This window comes from Vitis riparia, chromosome 10, assembly GCF_004353265.1.
Source record: "Vitis riparia cultivar Riparia Gloire de Montpellier isolate 1030 chromosome 10, EGFV_Vit.rip_1.0, whole genome shotgun sequence".
Lineage (NCBI taxonomy): Eukaryota > Viridiplantae > Streptophyta > Magnoliopsida > Vitales > Vitaceae > Vitis > Vitis riparia.
The window spans coordinates 11,437,817-11,463,613 of record NC_048440.1 but is presented as its reverse complement, the minus strand read 5'-3'; the positions used below and the strand labels follow the sequence as shown (position 1 = coordinate 11,463,613).

Here is a 25,797-nt window from a genome sequence, read left to right as displayed (position 1 = left end):
TAAAATTTTAGTTACAAAAACTAGTATGAATACATATGGTATCAGGAATCACCATAATACAAAAACAATATGCCACTTTCATATGCTAGGCTGCAATGCTTTATAACTGTCTGATTTCATTTACCTAACAAATCCCACTTCAAGTATGATACAACCAACACCACAAGGAGAATCTCTTTCTAGTGCATAAAAATGTACAAGATGTGAATTTTGTTCAGAAAATGCATACCCAAGCTAACATGGATTGCATTAGACTCTAATTAGAATTTTCGTAAGTTTACCGCAAATAAAGCATAATGCCAAGTAGTTTGAACTCCAATGAATTGGAGAATTGGAAATTAAGGCATACAGATTCATTGTAATCTGGAAAACTGGAAATTAAGGCATACAGATTTATTGTAAGCACAGAACCAAAATGCAGTTATTTATTCGGTATAGCATGAGAGGACTTAAGAAATCAATGGCTTTAAAAGTATAATCATAAATGGAGCCCAGCACAATGGCACACAAACATGGTGCATAGGAACCATGAAACAAAAAGAAACCTAAAGACCTAAAAAGGCCTCAACCATTCCAATCTATAAATAAAATCTAAAAGAGAGAAATTCTCAACACCCCACCCCCAAAAGACTGTCAAACCATGAAAACAGAGATTAAGGTGATGGTTTTTTAACACCAGCTCTGAACATTTCAGTCAAAATATTTTCAACCTGGTCCTTCCACAGGCTCCAAAAGAAGCACAGAGGGTTAATTCTCCACACCTTTCCTTTAACACCAATGGAACTTGTACAACATCTAGACAGTTTTTTCAATTGACCGAGGCAGAACCCAAAGAATAACACATAACAAACAACAAAGTTCATATGTTTTAATGAATACAAATATGGTCATCCAAGTCCATCATTTGTTAACACAAGCAGCACTAATCAACTAGAATCCTACCCGACATAAGCTAGTCTTAAGTAAGATATTTTCAGCCTCTTTTCTGTCTCAATAGCACAAAATGCATCCTTTCAAACAATTATTCATTTTTTATCCATGTCCACATGAACACTGATCCTTCTTATAAGGAATTTTAGACACAACAGTAATATAACTAATCTGTAATGCTTCAAAAGGTTGACACAGTAGAATATTCATCATCCAAGAAAGCTGTCACTTAAGAAACAAAAACTTCTCTATTTAGCACTTTTGGCTTTCTGGTTCACACCTTTTTCTGTTTGTATTGAGTGAGGCGGCCTCACCTCTCACTACAAGTAAAATTGATTATTTATTTATGAGTTGATCACATCCACCTTACTGAATACAAAGTTTCAAATCCAATACTGGTGCAAGAGAAAGGGAAAAAAATTCATAAGGAAGAAAACCTACCCACAGGCCCACTGGTATACATTTTCTACTGCATTGCGCTTCAGGAGTACCGTTCCATGAAAATCCACCCATTCACTGTTTTCCTGTGAAGGGAAAACCAACACTAGTATATGATTGAAAGTACAACATGAGGGGGAAACACCAGTTGCATTAAGATGTTTCCAGTACACTATAAAAGTTATGTCAAGCACATACATACATGTTCATTTAAGAGGTAATTACTTTCAATTGAAGACAGGAGGAGAGTTGTGCACAAAAAAAAGGTAAAAAGAAAGAAAGATTCAGACTGTTAAAAAAATTGGACAACACTCCTAGAGTTCAGATTATTTTTTATGTAGATGGAACAACTACAATTGAGTGTAGATAGAAAATTAGAGGATTGAGCAACATAAAATCAGTCCAGGTATAAGAAAACATCTTGGTGCATATGCAATCAGTCTCAAAAACCATTACACCACTTAATAGCTTGACTGGGTCTTGAGACACAAAGTACAATTTATAGGTTTGTCAAGCTAAGAAAGTAGTTGTTCGGGTTGAAAAACAAAATTGGAGTAGAGAAGTGCAGATCCCTTCAAGTTAAAGAGGTCTCCCTATTTCTAAAGTATACTCTTTTCTGCATGATTTTCCCTCCTAGAATCGTTAATTTTGGAATAATCTTGTAGATAGAGAGATTAAAGATCTCTCAAGCTTATGTTGTCTGTAGAAAGCGTCTTCCTCTCTCCTGCCAACCCCAATGAAATGCGTTGGAGTTTGGGGTCTCCTTGTGCCAGCTCCAACCCAATCTTGTTTGGAAGTCCAGAACTAACCCCAAAAAAATGCATCTTTTCTGGATTTGTGGCTAACAGAAAAGTACACACAAATATCATACTCCAGCTAAAGAAACCATTTTTTTTTTTTTTTCTGTTTTTTTTTTTGGTAGATAAGAAGCAATTGTATTGAAAAGCACAAAAAAAGGCACACCAAGGTACACATGATGTCCATAAAATGCCAAATAAGAGAGAGAGGGGGGGGGGGGGGCAGAATTCCCCCTCAATCTAAACCCAATCAATTAATGAAATCAAATAAGGACATCGATCTATCACCTATAAACAACTTGGACCAAGAATACAAACTACATAGAAATAGGACTTTCAGTCTATGATCAGAGAGCTCCTCATTCTCAAACAATCTTCTATTTCTTTTCTTCCAAATTATCCAAAAAAATGCATAAAGGAGCAACTCCCCAAACATTTTTCCGCTTCCTCCACACAAAAGAGTCATGTCAACCTAACAAAGTGTCTCTAACAGAGGAGTGAATCACCCATGAGATACCAAAAGCTACTACAACACCCTCGCCTTGCCTTGCTACAATGCAAAAGGATGTGGTCAATTAACTCTTCGTGATTGTGACAAAGAAAACATCCATTGGCCAAAGACCAATCTCTCTATTGTAACTGATTAAGAGTCAAAGCTTTTCCCTAAGCCACCTCCTATGTAAAGAAACTCACCTTAGGTGGAACCCAAGTATTCCACAAAATACTAGATGGGAATGGTTGAGAACTCCCCTCCCCCAAGCTAGAGTAAGGGACCTAACAGAGAAAATTCCACTCTTTGCCTCCAACCAACACACCTAGTGTTTTCCTCCCTTAACTCCCCCCTTAACAAGTAGTCTTGCCAAGAAGCGCTCCACTCACTCAATCTCCCAATCGTTTAGATGCCTAGAGAATCTAGGAGTCCACATACCTCTACCATTAGAATGAGACCACAAATCCGACATCCAAGCCTCCTTTGAAGTAGCTAAGGCAAGTAAAGAACGAAAAGAAACACTTAAAGGTTTATTGCCATACCATTTATCTTTCCAAAACTTTACCCTTCTCCCATTGCCCACTGAGAAGGAAATTCTACAATTAACTTTCCCACAGATTTCTTATGGTCTTCCATAACCCAACACCATAACTCTCACTCACTTCGTTAAAACACCCGCCCCCTTCAACTTCCCCATACTTACCACTTATAATTTGTCTCCAAAACACCTCCCTTTCTTTTGCAAAGCACCAATTCCACTTACACAATAGGGCCTTATTGAAAGAAGAAAGACGTCGAATACCTAGGCTCCCTTTCCTCTTATCTGAACAAACAGTAGCCCACTCCACTAGATGTTTTCTCTTTAACGTCCCTCCTCCCCAAGGTAAGTCCCGCTCGATTTGCTCCAACTTTAACCTCACTATCCTCAACATCCAGAACAAAGGCAAAAACTAGATTGGCAAGCTACAAAGAGTATTCCTAATCAGAGTTAGTCTCCCCACTTTAGAAATATATTGTCATTTCCACATTGCCAATCTTTTACGGAACCTTTCTTCCACTCCATCCTAAGCAGCCAAATAATTATGAGGGGTGCTTAGAGGAAGGCCCAAATAGGTGGTCAGGAGCACACTTACTCTACAACCTTACACAACGACTAACTCCTCCAAGTTCTCCACTCTCCTAACCAGAATAAGTTCACTTTTGGTTAGGTTAATCTTCAAACCCAAAATGAACTCAAACCACATAAGTAACCAACTTAAGTAGGTCAAATGGGTAATAGAAGCCTCACAAAACACCACCATGTCATTAGTGAACAAGACATGGGAAACCTCCAAACCCACTCCAACTCTACCATTCACCTTTAAGTCTAACAAAAAGCCACCCTCCCTAGCCCTCTCTAGGAGACAATTAAGTGTCTCCATAGCCAACACAAACAAGTATGATGAAAGTAGATCCCATTGCCTCAATCCTCTAGAGCTCTCAAAAAACCTTGAAGGGGTACCGTTAACAATGGCAAAAAATTTTGGTGAAAAAATGCACCAACTAATCCATTTCTGCCCAAAACTCATTTTGTTCAAAACCACAAACAGAAAAGTCTCAACTAACATGGTCATACGTCTTCTCAATATCAAGCTTACAAAGCACCTTGTGTTTCTTTTCAACATCGAATCAATTGCTTCATTGTCAATAAGCACAACATCAAGAAATTGCCTACCCTCCTCCATAAAGGCATTCTGGGATTTTGGGATCACTTTGCTCAACACCTTTTTAAGCCTATTAGCCAACACCTTAGCCAATAATTTATAAAGGTTACCCACCAAACGTATAGACCTAAAATCTTTAAGGTCTACAGCCCTTCCTACCTTTGGCACCAAAACTAGGAAAATTTGCGTTGATACTCTTTACGAATCCACCCTGTTCTTGAAAATTCTACAGCCCTTCCTACCTTTGGCACCAAAACTAGGAAAATTTGCGTTGATACTCTTTACGAATCTACCCTGTTCTTGAAAATCCCCCAAGAATCCCATTATTTCATCCTTAACAAAGTCCTAACAACACTGGCAAAAAGCCATTGAAAATCCATTTGGCCCTAACACTTTATCCCCATTTAAATCTAACAAAGCTTTGAACACCTCTTCCTTTAAAAAAGGCTCCACCAACTTTGTTGCATCAAGACTGTCTAGGGCCTCAAATCTCATACTCTTGATATTAGGACGCCACTCCCCTGGTTTCAATAGAAGAGTCTAGAAAGCCTGTGCAATCCCCACCCTAGTCTCAGTCTCATCTGTTTTCTTATTTTTATTTTATTTTTGGATAAGTTCCCAATCTCATTTGTTAAACACACCCCATTTGGACTATCTAGGGCCTCAAATCTCATACTCTTGATATTAGGACACCACTCCCCTGGTTTCGATAGAAGAGTCTAGAAAGCCTGTGCAATCCCCGCCTTAATCTCAGTCTCATCTATTTTCTTATTTTTATTTTATTTTTGGATAAGTTCTCAATCTCATTTGTTAAACACACCCCATTTATTCTATAACCTTAGCCAAAGTATTCCTCCTTATGCGTGCATTTGCCATTTTCTAAAAGACAGTGGTATTTCTATCATCCTCCCTCAACTACCCCTCCCTAGGCTTCTGCCTCCAACTTGTTTCCTCCATGATAGTCCATTTACAAAATTCTACCCTTGAATCCTCCCTAGAAACCACCTCCTCAACAAATAACTCCTCCAACCTCTCTTTTGCATCCAAAAACCCACTTGCAAGAGAACTAAGTTCTTCCTGATCTCTTTAAATTACACTTTAGACTTCTCAATTTTTCTGCCAAAATGAAATAGGAAGAACCCCTAAAACTGAACCCTGTCCACCATTGCTTCAAATCTATGAAACCTTCCTCCTCGAGTCACATATTTTCAAACTTAAAAGGCTAGGACCTCTCCGCACACCATCCCCATCCAAAAGAATTGGTGAATGATCTGACATAGGTCTAGGCAAGATACATTGCACCACTCTGCTAAAATGGCCTTCCCACCCTTCTGAGACCAGAAACTGATCTAACCTTAATTGAGTAAAGTTTATTCAAGCCCCTGCAAAGGAAGATCCCTGAACTAAAATTCCTCAATTACCTCAGAAAATCTTCTCATAGCCACAGACAACCCATTGGCACCGATATGCTCCCTTAGGAAACAATGTTAAAACTGCCTCCAATGCACCATGAATCACTCAACAAACCCCTAATGGCCCCTAATTCCACCTAGAAACCCTCTCTATCACCCCCACCAGAGGGACCATACACCCCCATGAAAATCCAAACAAACCCATCTTTACAGTTCTTAAAATGGCAAGAGATTGAGAACACCCCAACTTCCATACCCAACAACTCTTAACACTCCATTGTCCCAAAGAACCAAGACCCCACACCTGCTGTCCCCCTCGCCTTCAGCTCTCCCCAATCTAAGAATCTGCATGTTCCTAGACTGCGCACCATCCCTACTGACAACACTTGGATTTTAATTTCCTAAAGACAAACCAAATCTACTCTCTATGCCATAATGAAAGATTTTAAAACCATCCTTTTATTGTTGTCATTGGCCCCTCTTACGTTCCAAGTTAAAATCCTTAGCTTCATAAACCACCTGAAGAACACACCCCCCTTTCTCTGTCCCTTTGTTCCTCTGCTTATGTTCTCTTGTATTTTACTGACCATTCCAATTTCTTAAGCTCCCTTTCAAAACCAGAAGAGCCAAATTTACTTGCTCTCCTTAAGGCCTGACCCTCTCGTCCTTTCCTTTCCCTGATCTTTTCAAGAAGCACCAAAATCTCCTCCTCAAAACCCTCTGTTTGCAAGCCTAAAAACCTACTGAAGGCAAGCAAACTGTTGAAAGACACCCTATCCTACAGCGCATCATCACCCTCACCTGCCATCAAAACACTCTCCTTGTCACTGCCAGGCCCAGTCTCCCCAATCACCACCTCCTTTCCCTTGTTGGTTGAGAACACCATTGATCTTCTATCTGCCAAAATCATTCTCAAGAGGCATTGAGTGTTCAAGCTGGGGAACCTCCCCCATTGTCCCCTTCGTCTGACTTCGAGACCCCACTGCAAAAGAAGTAGAAGAAGTCCCAGCCCCCAAAAAGGAAACAGAACGAAGGGATGAACCTGGATATCTTGCCACTTCCCTCAAGAGAGCATCATCAGCAAGTGACACCCAGAAGGACAGCAACAAGGGCGCCAACCTTGGGGAAGAGACACCCCTGCCGACATCAGTGAAGATTTCATCTTCTACATAAGACTCCAACAGAGCCCTCACCCCCCTTTTAAAGCCCTCTCCATAAGAGAGCCTAAGGCCCAAACCTTATAGAGCTACTTAGCCCAGATCATTAGAAAAATTTGTCTTAGGTAACTAGTGGCCATAGAGGGTCTTTTGACAAGGGATTGCTCTTTTATGGGGAATCCTAGGTAGGCTAATCAAGGTGTGTAGGTTGGGTTCCATTATCAATTGTATTTGGAACCTCATGTACCGCTTGAGTTTTGTCGCTCTGTTCCCTTAGAAGAAGGAAGCCAAAGGCTTCCTACTGTAAGGACTTCTGTTGTTCTCCCTTTTAGGTCTTTTATTTTTCTTTCCTCTTATTATACTCTTGTACATTTTTTTTCATTTGTTGGACTGTCATTTTACATGTACTTTTATCCAAATATAATACAAGTAAAATTTCTTATCTAAAAAGGGGTGGACAGAATTAGAAATGAACCTTCAGATATGCCTCAATTTCGGTGTTGCTGCTCCCCAGTTGAACAAGTTTGTTCGATATACGTGTTAAGTGTCCGATATTTCCTATTCTGGGGGGTGTCCTTCCTTCAGCAGGAACAGTTGGCTGCAGGAAGATTGAACAAATTTACATTTTCAGTAGGCAAATTCACAACAGAAAGAAGTAGCCATAACCACATAACTAAGACAAAAAATTAATCTAAAAATTTTCCCACAAATAAACTGGGAAACATCCAAATAAAGCAATAAATTGAGAATTATTTCATGGATGGCTGGATGACAGGTGCATTATGTTGTTTAGATCCACCACCATTTAAATTAAGGTGAGTATTATTTCATGAATGACTGTGGTGCATTACCTTGTTTAGATCAGCCGACAATGTATAATTCTTTTCAGCTTCAAGTATTTTCCCAACAAGATTACATTCACGAAGAAGATGCTCAATAAGAGGACGATTCTTGCTCTCCAAGCATGATACTATAATGTTCTCTACGTGGTGATGCATAAAATTATTGTATGGGTACCTACAATCACATTCAAGCAAGGAATGATGACAGGGTTCGATAACTCTGCATAAGGGAGTAGAATTTCTCAACTTACTTGAAAAACAAGTCTAAAATTTGCTGTATTGCACCTAGACGAATCAATTCCTTCTCGGCAGCTTCGCTACCAATTGTTGGTAAAACTGAAATGAACTCTACAATCTGAAATTTACCATATTGATAGATAATCAGCATCAAGTTGTCATCAATAATAATAATCTATAATTGAAAAAAAAGAAGAAAAAAACAAACATTTATATTCATCCTATATAGTGCACGACAAAGCACCTAAACAATTGCAAATACAAAGGGATACCTTCAGACGGTGCTTTCCAAGAGGTGGCTGCAACTTTCCATAAGTAGTTAGCAAGAGACTCTCCTCAGATGAAACATCTAAAAGCTTGAGCAAATCACCTACAAAACAGAACCATGACAAACATTTTTTTTGTAGTAACCAAAGATTTTCAAAACTTCGAAGAAATGCATTCCAATCCCTTGATTAGAGACACACACAGAACCAGCATTGAGCTGTCAATAATGTGATTCAGCAATATGTAAAACTGAAATAGCTAGTTTAGGCATAGCCTCAACCACATTAAAATGCTTCCATTTAATAGTTTACCTTCTCTTATAGTAAATATTTATCAGTAAATGTTAGGAATGCATGTTTTCCAAATAATGAAACTGCAAGAAACTATAGAATAGAGTATAGGACTCCATATGAATCAAGAAACTATAGAATAGAGTATAGAACTCCATATGAATGAGGGGTAAAAAGTCAAATTTCTACCTACTGGGCCTGAAACTTTTGTAAGGAAGAATGATCACATTTATACAGTGTCCAAATTCTCAAATTCTGAGTCATCTGTCTAATTAATTATCACTTCACTAAATGAAGCTTTCTAAACAAGTGAATGCACTCATGAGATTGTAGTAGCTTTACTACCTATTTCCACCTTCACCAATGATAGAACCAGAAAAATGAGTATCAATGTCAAGTAAATCTAGAATCTCACCTAATACTGAAATAGGCAACTACAAGAAGGATGAAGGCAGAGGTTTTGCCCACTTCTCAACTTCTTTTAGAACTGAAAATACAAAAACTTCAAGGAGACTGGGACTCAATTTTATACATAAATTTTTCCTCAAGGATATGTTTTCTCCAAGAATTTGAGGGGAAATCAAATGAGGAAACCTACTCTGACAAAATAACGAGGATGAGAAATCCTTCCCAACATACAAAATCTGATAAAAAATGGAGAGGAGAAACCTACTCCGATAGACATTGATATGATACAGCGGGAGGCAACATAAAGAAATACAAGTAAAGGATGAGACATCCTTCCCAACATACAAAATCTGATAAAAAACAGAGAGGAGAAACCTACTAAGACATTGATATAGTACAGTGGGAGGCAACATAAAGAAAAATGATTCAAAATTCATCACAGGGTCTTGCAATTCAAAATCCCTAAACATTGTTCCTCTATTTGCTATTTTAACCCTTTTGATCTACATATTGAAGATTAATCAAGTAGTATAATATTGAGAAGAATGCCCTTGAAAGCTGTAGCAATAGAGGCCCAAAAAGAGATATAACATCGTTCCTTTATTCAAAAACAAAGCTTATGGGTGTTGAAGATGTACTGAATATTCTAAAACTGGCTAGAACTTCTTCATGTCTCATTTCACTCATTCCATGTCATCAAACTATCATGTAACACAAGTCTAACAAACAAAACAAATCTAAGAGGTTGTATGGCTAGCAAGTTGGATGCCTTGTGAATAACAAAATTCTCCATTAATGCAGCACTACATGTCTTTAATCTTAAAATGTATACATTATGAGACCATTTTCAAAGACATTCCTCTGCCAAGACATTATAGCATTGGGGCATTAATAACCCTTTGGTGGATCACCGAGCATCTCAAATCCTGACAAGTTGGTGGGAGTCACCCATGGAAAATCCAAGGGAGGCTCCCCCTTCTCTAAGTTCACACTATTGTCCAAGGAAGGGAGACCAACTCCAATGTGCAAATTCCCAAGACTATCCAGGTGTTGGACACTTACTGGATAGAACCATTGTTTTCCCCCTTTATTTTTCATTCTGCTTCTACTTTGTCCTTTCAAGTGTAGTTTATACCTCTAGCATACTTAAGTTATGCCACCTTGGTATAAACACAGTCCAAGGTTAACTCACTTGTAATCTTTGGCAGTTTCTCTTTGCTATGCCACACACACACACAAAAGTAGGAATGGCAATGGGGCGGGTTTGGGACTGGACACCCCTATCCCATCCCTGTCCCAAAATATATAGTTATTTCCCATCCCCGTCCCAAACCTAGAGCGGGGCGGGGCAGGGCATGCACTCCCATCCCCGTTTTGAAACAACAGTTAAAATCCTAACCCCACCCCGTCCCAATCCGGGTATGTGTTTTCAGGGCGAGGCGAATGGAGCGAGGGGCTGCATCGGGCTGGATTACAAGTTGGAAATTCAGGTAAACGCCATTTCCTCCTTTTTGGGAAGCACCTAAACCTCAACTTCACCAGAATCACCATCCAGCAAGGACAACAAAAAAATTTGTCACTAATTTTGACTCTCAATCTTGAATTGTCCTGCTAAAAGGCAAATTGCAACAAAATCTCTCATCTTTTGCCCAAAAACTGACAGAGAAAATGCCCCAACTTTGCTTATGCATTTCCAAAATATGTCGAATCCATGAGGATTACTATCCACCCCTATCCCCCTCATCCTTCATTACCATTTAAGAAAAATAATTAGAGATTCGAATAAATTGCAAGGTTGCATGCAACACAATCAAAATCAAACAATAAAGAGATTCAAATAAAATATTAGACATGCAGAAGAAGAAAATACATCTATCATTAATGAAAAAGAAACCTAGATTGGGAATCGAAGAACATCATGAATCTCCCAAAAAAACCTAGAGCAAACAAATCGACATTCGAGAAAAATACCTAAAGTCCAAGATCCAAAAAAAAAAAAAAAAAACAAATGAAGACAAATGAACAAAGAACCATATTAGTTCGTGGACGCAAGAAAATATGATTTGGAGGGAGAAAATGGTAGTGGCTTGAAGTGATGAGACTACCAATAGATTTGTTTATGCAATAGACAAGGATGAATCGAGAAAGGAGGAGGAGGAAATGGGATTAAATTTTTGCGTTGAGTGGGAGGAATGGAAACCCTAACGATGGAGAGGAACAGGAACCCTAAAATAAGAGAGGAAGACTGGAAGGGAAGCAAATATTTATAGGTGGGGGTAAACTTATAATTTCATATTCGAAGGCAAATTATTACAACCTGAACCCATCCCATCCCCGATTACTATGCTCCCATACCCGTCCTAATAGGGGCGGGGCGGGTGACCCAAAAAACCCACAAAATTGTCATCCCTACACACAAGTATGCACACCAATACCAAAAAAATTCACATGCACACAGACACAAGTCATACTAAGTTGCAGATTAAAAATTAACAAAAGGAATTGTTATTCCATTTTGAAATATTGTGACATATACCAATATGACCTTCCCTAGGTTTCACACAGACACACAGCCACCTCAATATCAAAAATTAAAAAAAAAAAAAATCAAAACTAGTAATTGTTGTTTTATCTTGCAAGATTATGGCTTGACACCCAATATCAAAGAAGGTGACTCACCTAGGCTTTCCAGCATGCCTTCAACTGTCTCTGGGTTAGCAGTTATTGTGGATCCATGAGTTAGTTGGCGGTTGTACATATGATAAGTTCCCAAGGTTAGCCTCTTAGGGTCTAATAAAGATATGCATACAGACAAAGAGTTAACTAAAACAGATTTAGGCCGTGAGTCCTCCAAAGCATGACGAAATAATCTTCCTATAAAACTGCATCAAAGCAAACAAAACAAAGAGACATTTATTAAATAACAGCCTGGTAGATGGAAAGTGTTCGCAAATTTCCAAGCAACATGAAAAGAAAAAATTAAGTCATACCTTGGGCTGGAGATTTTACTGGCAAGGCCAGGAGGAGCATATCGAGTTATAGAACATAGTGTTTCTGCTGCATTAGCATGGACTTCAGGACAATCCTGAAATATTATTTGTCCAAAAAAGATTAATTTCAAGTGTATCCACAGTTAAAAGGCCAAAACAATTATAGAAAGTAGACAAAAAGAAACCATGAGTTGGGATGAGAAGGCTACAGCCTACTTTGCTAAACTATGTTGGGAAACATTATCTAGAGAATCTTAACAAGATCTCAGAACCAAAACTAAACTTGAAAAAATATCCAGAAACCAATCCAGTAGGAAACTAAAGTGCTTTGTTGCAGGCTGATGGAAATGTGTGCGCAATGAAAATAAAATTTTAGTAGAGAATGACCGAAATCAGCAATTCACGAATGCTGGCACTAGCCTAGGACATGAAAGGACGCAACTTGGCTCATCATGTTGATGCATTGGAGGTCCTCTTCACAGCAATACCAGAAGCTGCTGAATCAACGGGAATCATCCTCCCATCCCCCACCCAGACTTATCGTTTACAAACACCAAGATGTCACTTTTTCACTTTTTTTTTTTTTTTTTCTCTCCCTTTTGGATATAACCGCTTTCATTACTTTGGATCAACTGTCTCATTCTACTGTTGCTTCTAAATTGTTTTTTGAATTTTGCAGCTATAAAGTCACCTCAAGATGTCCTCGAATTACAAATTTGAACCAGAATAGAAGAAACAAAATATCTTTCATAACAACTCAAAAATAAAATAAAGTCTAAATGCAAACAGAAAAAACAAAACATTCTTTATATGGATTCAGCAATAGAAAATAAACTAATCAAGCAATAAGCAATCATTATAATCTCGAATCAACCAATCCACGATAATCTTCACACCGTTAAGATAACAAGCAGGCAGTTCGTTACCATGAAGATTGTGAAACCATGACCAGACTTTTCCTTTCACTAAGAATAATGCAGTGTGAAAAATGTCAATAGAGAACGATAATAAGAAATGTTCATAATCTCTGATGATTATTCAGTCATGCATTAATCTAAAAAACAAGGGAATGAAAGAAATTGAGTGTCATATAGCATCAGAGAATATTAACCAAAATAAAATAATAAGGATGATGACAATAACCAAGAGAACCATAGTGACAACAAGAATGATGATGACAACGATAATGTTAATAAAATAGCCCATGCTAGAAGGCAGTTCTTGGAAGGTCAATGCTAAGGCCTAACGAATAGGTACTTCCTCTGGATTAAGGTCTTATCTGGAATCAATTGATGCTATCACAAAAATCATAAGTGCCCAGATGGAAAAAACTATGCAAGTAAAAATGATAAGTATTTTGCAAAGACTGCACTGAGCATATTTTCATTTCATGAACAAGCAAATAACCCTTACAAAAAAAACAATGTCAATAAGAAAAGGAACAAAAACAAGATCACTAAATTAGGGGACTAGGAAAAGAATATCAAGGTGGACAATCTGAAAGCAACAATCAGTATTGAATCTCAGAACGTGTATGTTAGCAAACAGGAAACTAGTTTCTTATCAAATAAAGAGGGGAAACTGACCAAAAAGATAACCAATTTTTTTTATTTTTTTTTGGATAAGTACCAAAAAGATAACCAAATATGGGCATTCATTAAAAATAAAATAAAAAATAAAAAATAAAAAATAAATCTTGACAATCTGAAAGCAACAATTAGTATTTAACCATTGGCTGACAGCTACATGAAGACAGGCATGATGATTATTAAGATCTGTGTTACAAGGACTTGGGAACAAAAGCTCTGTTTCAATATTGGGTCTAGATATCAAATTTGTTTAATACCCATATCTTAGGGCACAGAGGCATAGCTAAATAACCTAAATTTTATTTTCTTGTCTCATCCTCCAATGGCTAAACTGAAGAGTATAATTAAGATAAAACACTCAATGTGTCTATGGTTACTTGTAATAAACTAGCTTTTATTTATTTTTATTTTTTGAAGTCTTTGTTGGACACATCTACAGTACATATTTGATCAATAACAAACACATATCCCACATCCAAACCCTTGTAATTTCTAACACAATGTTCTCCACACACCATGAAATGCCAAGCAACCTACATGGTGCTAAAACAGTCTAGTCCAGAATGAATTGTTCAAGAATCAGTAAAATGCTCAAAATCCAGGGTACTTGTGAATTATGGACTTAAAACTAGACTGTTATATAGTACTGGAAGAAAGACAAAAACAAACAGAAGTGTGCATCAATAACAGCCACTGCCAGCCAATGACCAATAGTACTAATGTTGACAATGATGAGCAAAGATTATGCCAATCAGACCTCTAGCTTAATGAACAAAAGAATAGTTTCTAAAAAATAACTATATCTGGACATTGAAAAGAAAACATCAGGTCAACCATCATAAAGCAAAGATCAGTAATGAACCAAACAAGTTTCAAGGTGGTCACATATATGGGCTCTGTGATAGAGGTAAGTAGTTAACCAATTACACTTGAATTGGGATACATTCAATAAAATCTGGACATGAACCATGCATACAGCAAAGTCAATGACACAGTTTCCACACAAATACTGAGAAGTAACAACCATATCCAACAAGAAACTGGCAATCACAAATAGAAGTCAATTGAGAGCAAATTAAAGCAACATACCGAAGAGCTGAACTTATCCACAATCATCTCTAGCACATCCGTACTATCTAACCATTGCATTGCCTCCATGTTGTTTGTAAACATATGTTCATCAGCACCAATAAGACGTATTAAAACCTGGGAAGAAGCAAAAGGGTTTCATGGATTTCAATTTCAGATCAATAACCAATAATCAATATATTACCCAACAGTATAACAGCTCAAAAATTTCTTAACTAGTCCCCCTGGGTAAGGGAGAATTAGAAGTTGCAAAAGTAGTTTAAAAGTGATTAGTTTTGTTTGTAACAACAACAAAAGGTCAAAGTAGTTTAGGATATTTGTCTAAGAGCTTTAACAGTTTGTAAGTTAAATAAATAAATACATCCCAAAGAGCTTTAAGCCTTGTCTGGGAGGGCTAAATGCATTGTTTGAAGTTCAAACACAACTTTTAAAAGTGTTTTGATCGGAATCTCAATATGGTACCCACAATTCCCAACATGATTTATCTATGATTTGGAAACAAAGGGAAACTTGTGCCTTTCCTCAAACTCGATGAGGGAACCAGATTTTACTTGATAAAACTTTTAAAAATATAAAATTGTCCTTATTTTTAAGGAAAGGATAAAAGGATTTCTTAAATTAAGTTCCCAAATAGGAAATAAATCACACAGCAACAATAACTGCTGCTGCTTCTATTACTAAATGCAAAAGTTAAAAAGTAATCCCAAACAAACCCTTAGGAAAACACTTGCACACCTAAGCGCACTCCAGGTAGCATAGACTTTCAATTGGAAATAGAACCAACTCAAGCAAGAGATTCAAATATCAGAGGCAACAAAAAATAAATTACCAAGCACCAACCTCCATAATGGATGTGATTCCAATAAGATCAACCATCTGCCTGAAAATTTCCTGATGAACCTATGCAAACACATAGTACAGCAGTTCAACATTACTTAATAACTTACGGACCATTAAAACAGATCCATACTATCAAGACAAATGGTGAACAAGAAATATCCAAATCTCAAAACTGTTGCAAATTATTTTTGAACATCTAATTAGTAATAAGTAAATATTGTCAAAGAGAACAGTGCACAATCTTTGCTGCAAATATCTTATATGCAAAAGTTAACAAACATGTTACAGTCCAAGTGGCACAAACTACAATAAATTCTACATTCAATCAAGTTACAAAAAAACCTAGCATCTCCCCCTCCATAAAACCACAAAAACATTAACTTCTCATAAATCCAAATCCCCGAATATTCCAGTTCTTCCTCACTGCATATAGACATGAAATTCTTGTGTTGCACTGGCAACCACAAAAAATGAAGCTGTTGGACTTGACGAAGGTGAAGTTGTGGGTGGAGATGCTTCCAAATGTCGTGTTACCAGCGTTGCTTGAGGTGGAAGATGGGGCCTGGACCTATACAGTAGCAGTTTCAGTCACCGGAGAAGATGACAAAGACGACGTTGTCACGTCCGGGACAACCCGTAGCAGGAACGAGTGGGTGAAAGCGGGAGGTTGCGTCTCTCAGTCAACAAAAATTGCAGAGGGGCTACGAGGTAGCATTAGGGTCAATGAGTGCTACAGAAGGAGGCTTCTTCCTCGGGCACGTTATCGGCACTCAAGTACAAGTTTGGCGGCCAAAAGGGAGAATGGAAGGGGAAGGAGCAGCCTAGGCCCAGCAGAAGAAAATTTTATTGGGCCCATAGTGCCTGAGCTTTCTATTAAAGCCTAGCCTGAAAGGGCCCAAAGTGGGATGAGGATTCATGGGCTTCACGCTGGCCCAGATGCTCCTCAAGCCCACCAGACTGTAGCGGCATCGTCTCCATCTCTCCAGCGAGTTGGTTCCTCTGCAAAGGCGATCACGTTGCTTTGTCCAGGCGATGAGAGGGTTGGCATCGAGGCTATCTTTGGAGAGGAAGGTCGGGCCTTTGAGTTAAAGGCCCAATCTCTTTCCAACCCTAGCCCACCTTCAGACACTACCGTGGGTTGTAAGTTAAAAGGCCCGTCGGGGTTGGGCCAAAATTTAGGAGGAACGAAGCCCTCTGGTATGGAAGTTTGGTCTCGAAGGGAAGAAAACGCAGCGAGAAAGGGGAAAGCTCTCGTGGTTCAGATGAGAGACTCTACGCAAGAGGAAGAGACGATAGTTTCAAAGAAAATGTGGTCCACCCTCTTCCCTCCAAGCGTTGGTCACCGACAGGGACATCGAAGTAGCAGCGAGCCTCTTCTCCTACGGGGTTCAGCGTCATCTAGCGAAGTTCGCAATCTGGAAGAGGATTTCGGGACAGGATCTCAAATGGAATGAGGAATCAGAGAGAATCCTCTCTTTCGTTGTCAATTGTCACGGAACTGTAACTTTTCGAGGGAAGAGACCTCGGCGTTCCGCGAAGAAGACAAAGAAGGTTTAACGGGACGAGTGGGGTCCGATCCTCGTGGCTCTTCAGACATGGATTTACCTTCTATTTCAATAAAGAACTCATCTTTGAGGGGATTTGCGAAAGTCCAGGAGCAAAAAACATGGAGGTATGTTAACCCTTTCCTTCTCAGCCACCTGAGTCTTCTTCTTTTCCTTCTTGTAGTCTGGAATCTCCCTTGTCAAGTCCCTCTGGTCGACATCTCCCTAATTCAGTCTCTCTTTCTCAATCTCCTACAGAATATCAAGTTATTTCTAAAAAAAATTCTGAAAAAAACGTTGTTGACTCTTTAAAATATGCTGACATACCTGTCCGTGATGAGGAAGAGAACTAGTGTGCTTTATCAAACCAGTTGTCCGAGAGCTTTACCCCTAGGAAGTCTAATGTTAGCCCGCATAAGGAGGATTCCAATCTGTTGTCAGGTAGTCAGGGGGATACTGAGGTATCCCCATCGGGCGATTTCCTTATTAATGGCCTGTCTCCCAGGAAAATGGTTAAAGTGCAAGAGGTTTTATGCTCTCTGGACATTAAGGTGTATTCCAAAGAGGAAGAACAGTGGCTCCACAGGTAATTGAGACCTGGTGGATTTGGTTTGGAAGGTTAGGGTATGTATATTTTTCCATGAAAATTATCAGCTGGAACGCCAAGGGTTTGGGTTCAAGGAATAAGCGAAGGGTGGTTAAAGATTTCCTTAGGTCAGAGAATCCGGATTGTGATGATTCAAGAAACAAAAAAGGAGAAGTGTGACAGAAGGTTTGTGGGTAGTGTCTAGACGGTCAGAAATAAGGACTGGGTTGCTCTTCCAGCGTGTGGGGCATCAGGTGGGATTTTGATCATTTGGAATTCAAAAAATTTGCATAGTGAGGAAGTGGTAATAGGATCGTTCTCGGTCTCAGTCAAGTTCGCTTTGGACGGTTGTGGACCTCTTTGGATTTCCGTTGTTTATGGTCCAAATAGTCCCTCACTTAGGAAGGATTTTTGGGTGGAACTTTGTGACATATATGGTCTAACTTTTCTATTATGGTGTGAGGGCGGCAATTTTAATGTCATAAGGAGAAGTTCAGAAAAATTGGGGGGTTCGAGTCAAACTTCAAGCAAGAGGGACTTTGATAGTTTTATTAGAGAATGTGAATTGCTTGATCCACCTCTTCGGAACGCTTCCTTCAATGATTTAGCTAACTTTGATGCCATTGAGCAAGTAGGGGGTCTCACTTCTGAATTGTTAAGTCAAAGAGCCTCAAGAAAAGGGGAGCTAGAGGAATTAATTTTGAGGGAGGAAATCCATTGGAAACAAAAAGCTAGAGTGAAATGGGTTAAGGAAGGGGATCGTAACTCTAAATTTTTTCATAAAGTGGCTAATGGCAGGCGAAATAGGAAATATATCAAAAAGTTGGAGAATGAGAGGGGCTTAGTGTTGAAGAATGTCGAGAGTATCACAGAGGAGATCTTACTTTACTTTGAAAAGCTCTACGCGAGCCCTACAGGAGAGTCTTGGAGTGTTGAAGGATTAGATTGTTCCCCTATTTCGGAAGAGAGCGCGTTATGGTTGGATTCCCCTTTCACTGAAGAAGAGATTTCTAAGGTCATTTTTCAGTTGGATAGGGACAAGGCTCAGGGGCCTGATGGCTTTACTATTGCAGTATTCCAAGACTATTGGGATGTGATTAAGGAGGATTTGGTGAGAGTGTTCGCAGAATTTCATAGGAGCGGTATGATCAATCAAAGCACTAATGCCTCTTTCATTGTTCTTTTACCCAAAAAGAGTTTGACAAAGAAAATATCAGATTTTAAACTCATTAGTTTGATCATTAGTCTCTACAAGATAATAGCCAAAGTGCTCTCAGGGCGTCTAAGAGGGGTTCTACATGAGACCATCCACTATACTCAAGGCGCTTTTGTTCAAAGGAGACAAATTTTGGATGCGGTTCTCATAGCAAATGAGATAGTGGACGAGAGAAGACGATCAGGGGAGGAAGGTGTCGTCTTCAAAATAGACTTTGAAAAGGCCTACGATTATGTGAAGTGGGATATTTTGGATCACGTGTTAGAGAAGAAGGGGTTCAGTCCTAGATAGAGGAAATGGATGAGTGGATGTTTATCCTCGGTATCTTATGCAATCTTGGTGAATGGTAGCGCTAAAGGGTGGGTTAAGGCATCGAGAGGATTAAGATAAGGTGATCCTTTATCCCTTTTTTTGTTTACTTTAGTCGCAAATGTACTAAGTAAGATGATTATGAGAGCAGAGGAAAGAGAAATGTTGGAGGGTTTCAAGAAGGGTAGAAACAGAACTAGGGTGTCCCATTTGCAATTTGCTGATGATACCATTTTCTTTTCTAACACTAGGGAGGAAGATCTGCAGACTCTCAAGAGTCTTTTGTTAGTGTTTGGGCACATTTCTGGGCTCAAAGTCAACCTTGACAAGAGTAGTATTTATGGCATCAATCTTGATCAGGTTCATCTTTCAAGATTGACTGAGATGCTTGATTGCAAGGCTTCCGACTGACCTATGCTCTATCTGGGTCTTCCTTTGGGTGGGAACCCTAAGGCGTGTGGCTTTTGGGATCCAGTGATTGAGAGAATCTCAAGTAGATTAGATGGGTGGCAAAAGGCCTACTTATCCTTCGGGGAAGGGATAACTCTTATCCAATCTTGCCTTACCCATATGCCCTGTTATTTCCTTTCCTTATTTAAGTTACCCGCTTCAGTGGTTGCAAAAATCGAGAGGTTGCAAAGGGATTTTTTATGGTCAGGGATTGGGGAAGGCAAAAGAGATCATTTAGTGAGGTAGGATGTTGTGTGTAAACCGAAGGCAATAGGGGGTTTGGATTTTGGGAATATTTCTTTGAGGAATCTTGCGCTTTTAGGGAAATGGCTGTGAAGGTATCCTAGAGAGGATTCAACTCTTTGACATCAGGTCATATTAAGCATATATGGTTCACACTCCAATGGTTGGGATGCTAACACTTTGATCAGATGGTCACATCGTTGTCCTTGAAAGGCTATTGCATAAGTCTTTTAGGAGTTTTCCTTGTTTACTCGGTTTATGGTAGGAAATGGGGAAAGAATTCGGTTCTGGGAAGATTTGTGGTGAGGGGACCAACCTTTGGGAACCCAATATCCAAGACTATTTAGAGTAGTTGTGGATAAAAACATTCCTATTTCTTCAGTTCTCAGTCCTACTCGTCCTTTCTCTTGGAATTTAAATTTCCACCGTAACCTGTCAGATTCTGAGATAGAGGACTTAGAAGGCCTGATGCGGTCACTTGATGGATTGCATCTATCTCATTCGGTCCCAGATGCCAGATTTTGACCATTATCCTCTTCAGGGTTTTTTTCAGTCAAATCCTTCTTTCTAGCATTATCTCAATTTTCTGGATCTCCTCAGGTTTTCCCTTCTAAGTTCATTTGGAATTCTCAAGTTCCTTTCAAAGTGAAGTCCTTTGTCTGGTTAGTGGCACACAAGAAGGTGAATACTAATGACATGCTACAAGTGAGAAGACCCTACAAAGCCCTTAGTCCTGATATTTGTATTCTATGCATGAAGCATGGGGAATCAGCAAATCATCTTTTTCTTCATTGTTCCTTGACGATTGGATTGTGGCACAGGTTATTTCAGTTAGGTAAGATGGATTGGGTCCCCCCGATGAGCATCTTTGACATGATATCCATCAAATTTAATGGTTTTGGTACTTCTAAGAGGGATAGTTTTGTGGCAAGCTGCGAACATCGCTCTAATTCGGGTTGTGTGGTGGAAAAGAAACGCGAGGATTTTCAAGGATAAAGCAAGGAATTCAAAGTTTTTTTGGGACTCTATTGTTTTCCTTGCTTCTTTTTGGCCTTTCTGTTCCAAGGCGTTTAAGGGGACTCCCCTTAATGTGTTACAACTTGATTGGTTAGCGGTGTGTACTCCATAAGGAATGGTCCTTTATAGAGAGTTTGTTTGTTTTCTGTGTATTTTCCTATAATTTAGTTTTCTTTGGCGGGAGGATTTCTCATCCTTCTTATTATACTTCTTTTTCTATCAATGTATCTATGTGTCGTTTCCAATGAAAAAAAAAAAAAAAAAATACCTGAGAAGAGCAACAAGATAGCTATAATGATCAAGGATAAAAGAAGAACATGTACAAAATATAGCACAATGTACAACCTAAGGGTGTGAAAAAAACCTGAAAAACAAACCATCTACTTAACTCCTTGTTCCATCTAGAACAAAATTAACTAAACGAGTGGAACAACAGAAGGAACAACCCAAACAGCCAACTAACTCTAGGACTTGACAAAGCCACATATCAAATATTGGTTTATTATGATAAATAAGTTAATTTGAAAATTATAAACCTTAAGTTAAAAAAAAAAAAAAAACTGTTAATAAAATTTATATAACATATTTGTTTATTATTACAGAGAATTGAACTTGAAACCTCCCCCCACCCCACAAATATATCTTAATCAATATTAGAAAGTTCCAAAAAATAAAACATGACAACCCTAGTTGTTAAACACTTACGATACACGAACGATACAACAATACGATCAATGTTATCAAAGGCAATCACTTGGGTCGCCTAGGTCATCAGGCCAAGTAGGATAGATAAAAGTCACCTTTTGAAGACCTAGGCAAGGCGACTTCAAAGAGGCAATGCCTAGGCAATCGCCTTGGGATAAGGCATAAAGCATAGAGGCGGTCGTCTTTGACCATGATTTAAGATTAAACATACTTAGATTATAATTTCATTCAATCTAACATTGGATTAAACAAAGTATAAGATAAAATATTATATTATCAATCATAGAGATAATAAAATGGAGGGTTATCAATCTAGTCTTGATGGAAGTAATGACAATTTTAATTTCAATATTGACTATGATGATGATGCCTAAAGCTTCTCTAGAATGTTCAATCTCTTATTTTGTTTTTTATTTTGCTTTTTAGATGTTTGAAAAATTAGAATATGCATTTAAATGGGATAAATATCTTTAAACAATATGATGTTTTTTATAATATGGGGTATAATATTTTAAACTTTCAATAATTATTACTATTTTGTTAAATCTTATACGACATCGTGAGTGATAAAAAATTAATAATGTTGATTGTTGAAGACAACACTTATATTGGTTGAATATTGAATAGGTCAATATATGTATATTTTTATCGCCTTACTATAGTTAAGCTATCGCCTTGTTTTTCGCCTTAGGCTAAAAGGAGTCTTATCGCCTTTTGCTTTTGACAACACTAGATACAATACATTTTTTAAGGAAATTGATACGTATCACAATTTGTATCTTACTTTAAAGTATATCTTATGATACGTCATATTACGTTACAGCAATACATACATCATCAACTATTTTCTATAATTTTTTCAAAAAAATAAATTGATTTTTTTTGTTAAAAGAATTTATTATATTAATTGTTTAAAATATACTTAAAGATTAAAAATTGATCATAAAAGTGAGAAATAGATAAAATAATCTTACATGAAAAACTACATTCTTCTTGTTAAATGCTATATAGAAGTCAAGTAAGTTTATTTTTACAATGAATATTAGATAATTTTCATTTGACCAGTTTGAATGTTGACAATGAAAATGATGGTGATTAGTGAATAAAAATCTTTACTCAATATATTAGCCTTTTTTTTTTTTTTTTTTTGTGGAAAAGGAATGACGACAAACCTAAAAGGCTGAAATTTTGAAGAGGACACATAAAAGTGTGTGTGTGTGTGTGTGTATATAAATATATACAAACAATAAGTGCATATGCCTAATTAGAATTTGGAACTAAAAAGCATAGCTAAAATCTGAAGAAGGTTATTATTGTGGATTATGTGATGAATCTATATATTAAAGTCATATTATGTTAATTTGAACTTGTCAAAACTTTAACATTCAATGTTTTCATATGATATAATATAATATAACTATTTAGCTCCTACTATCTTCCATAAAATTGGTTATATATTACCCTATGTTTCATTCTTTCAAAAGATATATATGCATATATATATTTTTTCTAATGATTTTTCACTTTATAAAAAAACTTACGATACACGATGCGATGTGATGTGATACACGATACGATGCGATACACAATATAAAAAAATAGAAGAACGATACACGATATGTTTTACAAGTTAACAACTATAATGACAACTAATATAGCAGGGTTTTTTTTCTGGTTATATCTCCTCTGTGCTTAGAACATTATGTCTTGCAAAAAAAAAAGTGATATTGTGGATGCAATAAAAATAAAATTCTAAATGATACATCTTAATCCTTAATCATACCAATATTTTATTTTGTACCCAAGCACCTATTACCCACTCTTGAGATCCTTTTCAACCCACACCATATCCTAATATTTGGGAATTCGAAAAATCAGACACCTAAACACATATTTGCACTCAAGCCCAAATAATTTAACTCTATCAGAATGAGTATGACTCATTTTTTGGACCATAAACTGCGCACAAAGGGTATATTTGGAGGACCTCCCCTTTTGTATCCAAGTACCTGTTACCCACTCTTTAGATCCTTTTCAACCACAACATATCCTAGTATTTGGGAATTCAATGGACTCGTGGGTTGTAACTATGTGGGAGGAAGAAGGGAATCTAGGTCACTAGAGTCCTTCCATGATTGGGAGTTAGAGCTGTTGCAGGCTTTTTTGTGGAGAATTCAAAAGCATTTGATTAGGCGTGAGATAGAGGATAGATTACTTGGTCAGCCTCAAGGAATGGAAAGTTCTCTATTAAAGCTTTCTATTCTTTCCCGACTCTACGGAGTGCAAAGGCTTTCCTAGTTAGAGTGGTTTGGAATCCATGGATTCCCACGAGATTTGGTTTTTTTGCATGGGAAGCATCTTGGGGAAGGATCCTGACTTTAGACCGCTTGAAAAGAAGGGGGGTTCCTTTAGTAAATAGGTGTTTTATGTGTAAGAGGGAGGAGGAGTCTATCGACCATTTGTTTCTACATTGTGTTACAGCTGGTTATTTGTGGCAGCTGTTTTTCTCATTATTTGGGTTAGCAGGTGATGCATTCTTCAGTTAGATTGATGTTGCTAAGCTAGAGTGGAATTCAAGCAGGAAAAAAGCGGAAGAAAGTTTGGTTAGCTGCCCCTTTATGCCTTTTCTGGATCATTTGGTGCGAAAGAAATCAGAGGGCTTTTGAAGATGTGGAAACTTCAGATCAAGTGCTTAAATCTTCTCTTTTGCTTTCCTTTTTGGACCATGTTAGGCTTCACTTAGAAGGAAATCCTGTCTTTGTTTGATTTTATAGATTGGGTAGGAGCTAAGTAGTTATGGGTGGGTGGTATTGTTTGTGCCCCTCTTTTTTTGTGCTTTCCCCTTGGCTCCCTTTGCATGCTCCTAGTTTATGTTGACGGGCTTTAGCCTATCATCCATCTATAATATTTTTCTGTCTGCTTATAGAAGAAAAAAAAAAAAACACATATTTGCACTCAAGCCCAAATAATTTAACCCTATCAATTTTAGGACCATAAACTGCCACACTAAGGGTAGATGTGGAGGGCCTCCCCTTTTCAACAGCCCAAGGGTGCATTTGGAAGGAAAACTCGGAGAAGAACCTTTGATAGCTAGACTTTCCATAATCACATGGAACAAGATAGTTTGGATTCCTTACAGTAGTACCCCTTCTTTTTGCATGAATTTAGCCAGGGCCATTAAAGTTTGAAATGAATTATGAATTTGCACCATTTCCTGTTTTTGAAGGAAATCACAACTTCCCATGCAAATGGAAATCCCTACTAAAAGAATCAGGTAATGATTAACAGAAATAAAATGCAGAACTAAAGAGCAGGTGTGTTATTTGGTTTAGGCTTTTATAAATTCAGATTTACATTGTCAAGAAACAAAAGAAAAATAAAAAATAAAATAAAGGAGAGGATGGAAGAATAGATAGGGCCTTAACCCTAACCCTACATATTTTTTGATAAGGAACCAAGCGAAAGAGAAAAAATCACCTGCCCAAAATTACTTAACACCTAACCAATCGATAAAGTAGATCAAAGACATAGACTTTCCTTCTAAATGAGGCCTAACATAACCCTACATAATTGAGCAGGTGATTGCATCCTCTCTAAAAAACATAGTTTAAACAATAAACATAAATATCAGAATAAAAGAGAATGCATGGCTGCACATGTACAATCCAAGTATGCACTAAAAAAGCATGGAATAGTTTATTAGATAAAGTAATCCAAATCTACTACTAAGGAGAATCATTCCTTGAAACCTCCAACCTAGTTAAACACATAAATTTTAGTTTTGCTCTTATATTTTCATTATCCCATAGAAATGCACAAGAATCACAAAATTATACCTTTCAGTGGTATACCAAAAACAAGCAAACAATCATCTCAAATGTTTGTAACGTGAAAAGAAATAATTCTTTCACTAGATAAGAAGAAAATCCCCAACTTACTTGAATGTAATGCATTAAGGGAACTGTCTTCCGCAATAACAGGCATATAACAACCTAACACAAACAAAGTAGGGCATAAAACACCAGGATAAAATTAAATATCTAAAAGAGAAGAAAAGATATCGAGAATCTGAAACACATCATAAACAGAAAACTTCAAGTCAGAGAAGTGAAGTTCCTACTGACATGGAAGATTAATATTATTTTATTCAATAATATCATACCTTGCTGAAGTACCCGGCCAGTAAAGTGCTATGGGAGTGTTTTGGTTCCAAAAAGGAGAATAACAAGTTCATCAACTGCCCAACAC

At 37.7% G+C, this 25,797-nt stretch overlaps 1 protein-coding gene across 3 annotated transcripts in view; it reads right to left on the bottom strand.

Moving 5' to 3' along the window:
- The window catches only part of LOC117923786 (serine/threonine-protein phosphatase 6 regulatory subunit 2), a 47,712-nt gene that overhangs the window by 4,770 nt on the left and 17,145 nt on the right, over positions 1-25,797 (bottom strand). For all 3 annotated transcript variants that reach the window (XR_004652685.1, XM_034842233.1, XM_034842235.1), the window contains exons 5-15: positions 25,712-25,786; positions 25,488-25,541; positions 15,480-15,539; positions 14,640-14,756; positions 11,962-12,056; positions 11,651-11,853; positions 8,279-8,376; positions 8,021-8,124; positions 7,779-7,944; positions 7,403-7,525; positions 1,372-1,454 (exon numbers count right to left, since the gene is read on the bottom strand). Coding sequence is in view for 2 of the 3 variants with exons in the window: in XM_034842233.1 (XP_034698124.1) it covers positions 1,372-1,454; positions 7,403-7,525; positions 7,779-7,944; positions 8,021-8,124; positions 8,279-8,376; positions 11,651-11,853; positions 11,962-12,056; positions 14,640-14,756; positions 15,480-15,539; positions 25,488-25,541; positions 25,712-25,786 (1,178 nt within the window). In the remaining variant the exon portion in view is untranslated. The remainder of the gene's footprint in view (positions 1-1,371; positions 1,455-7,402; positions 7,526-7,778; positions 7,945-8,020; positions 8,125-8,278; positions 8,377-11,650; positions 11,854-11,961; positions 12,057-14,639; positions 14,757-15,479; positions 15,540-25,487; positions 25,542-25,711; positions 25,787-25,797) is intronic.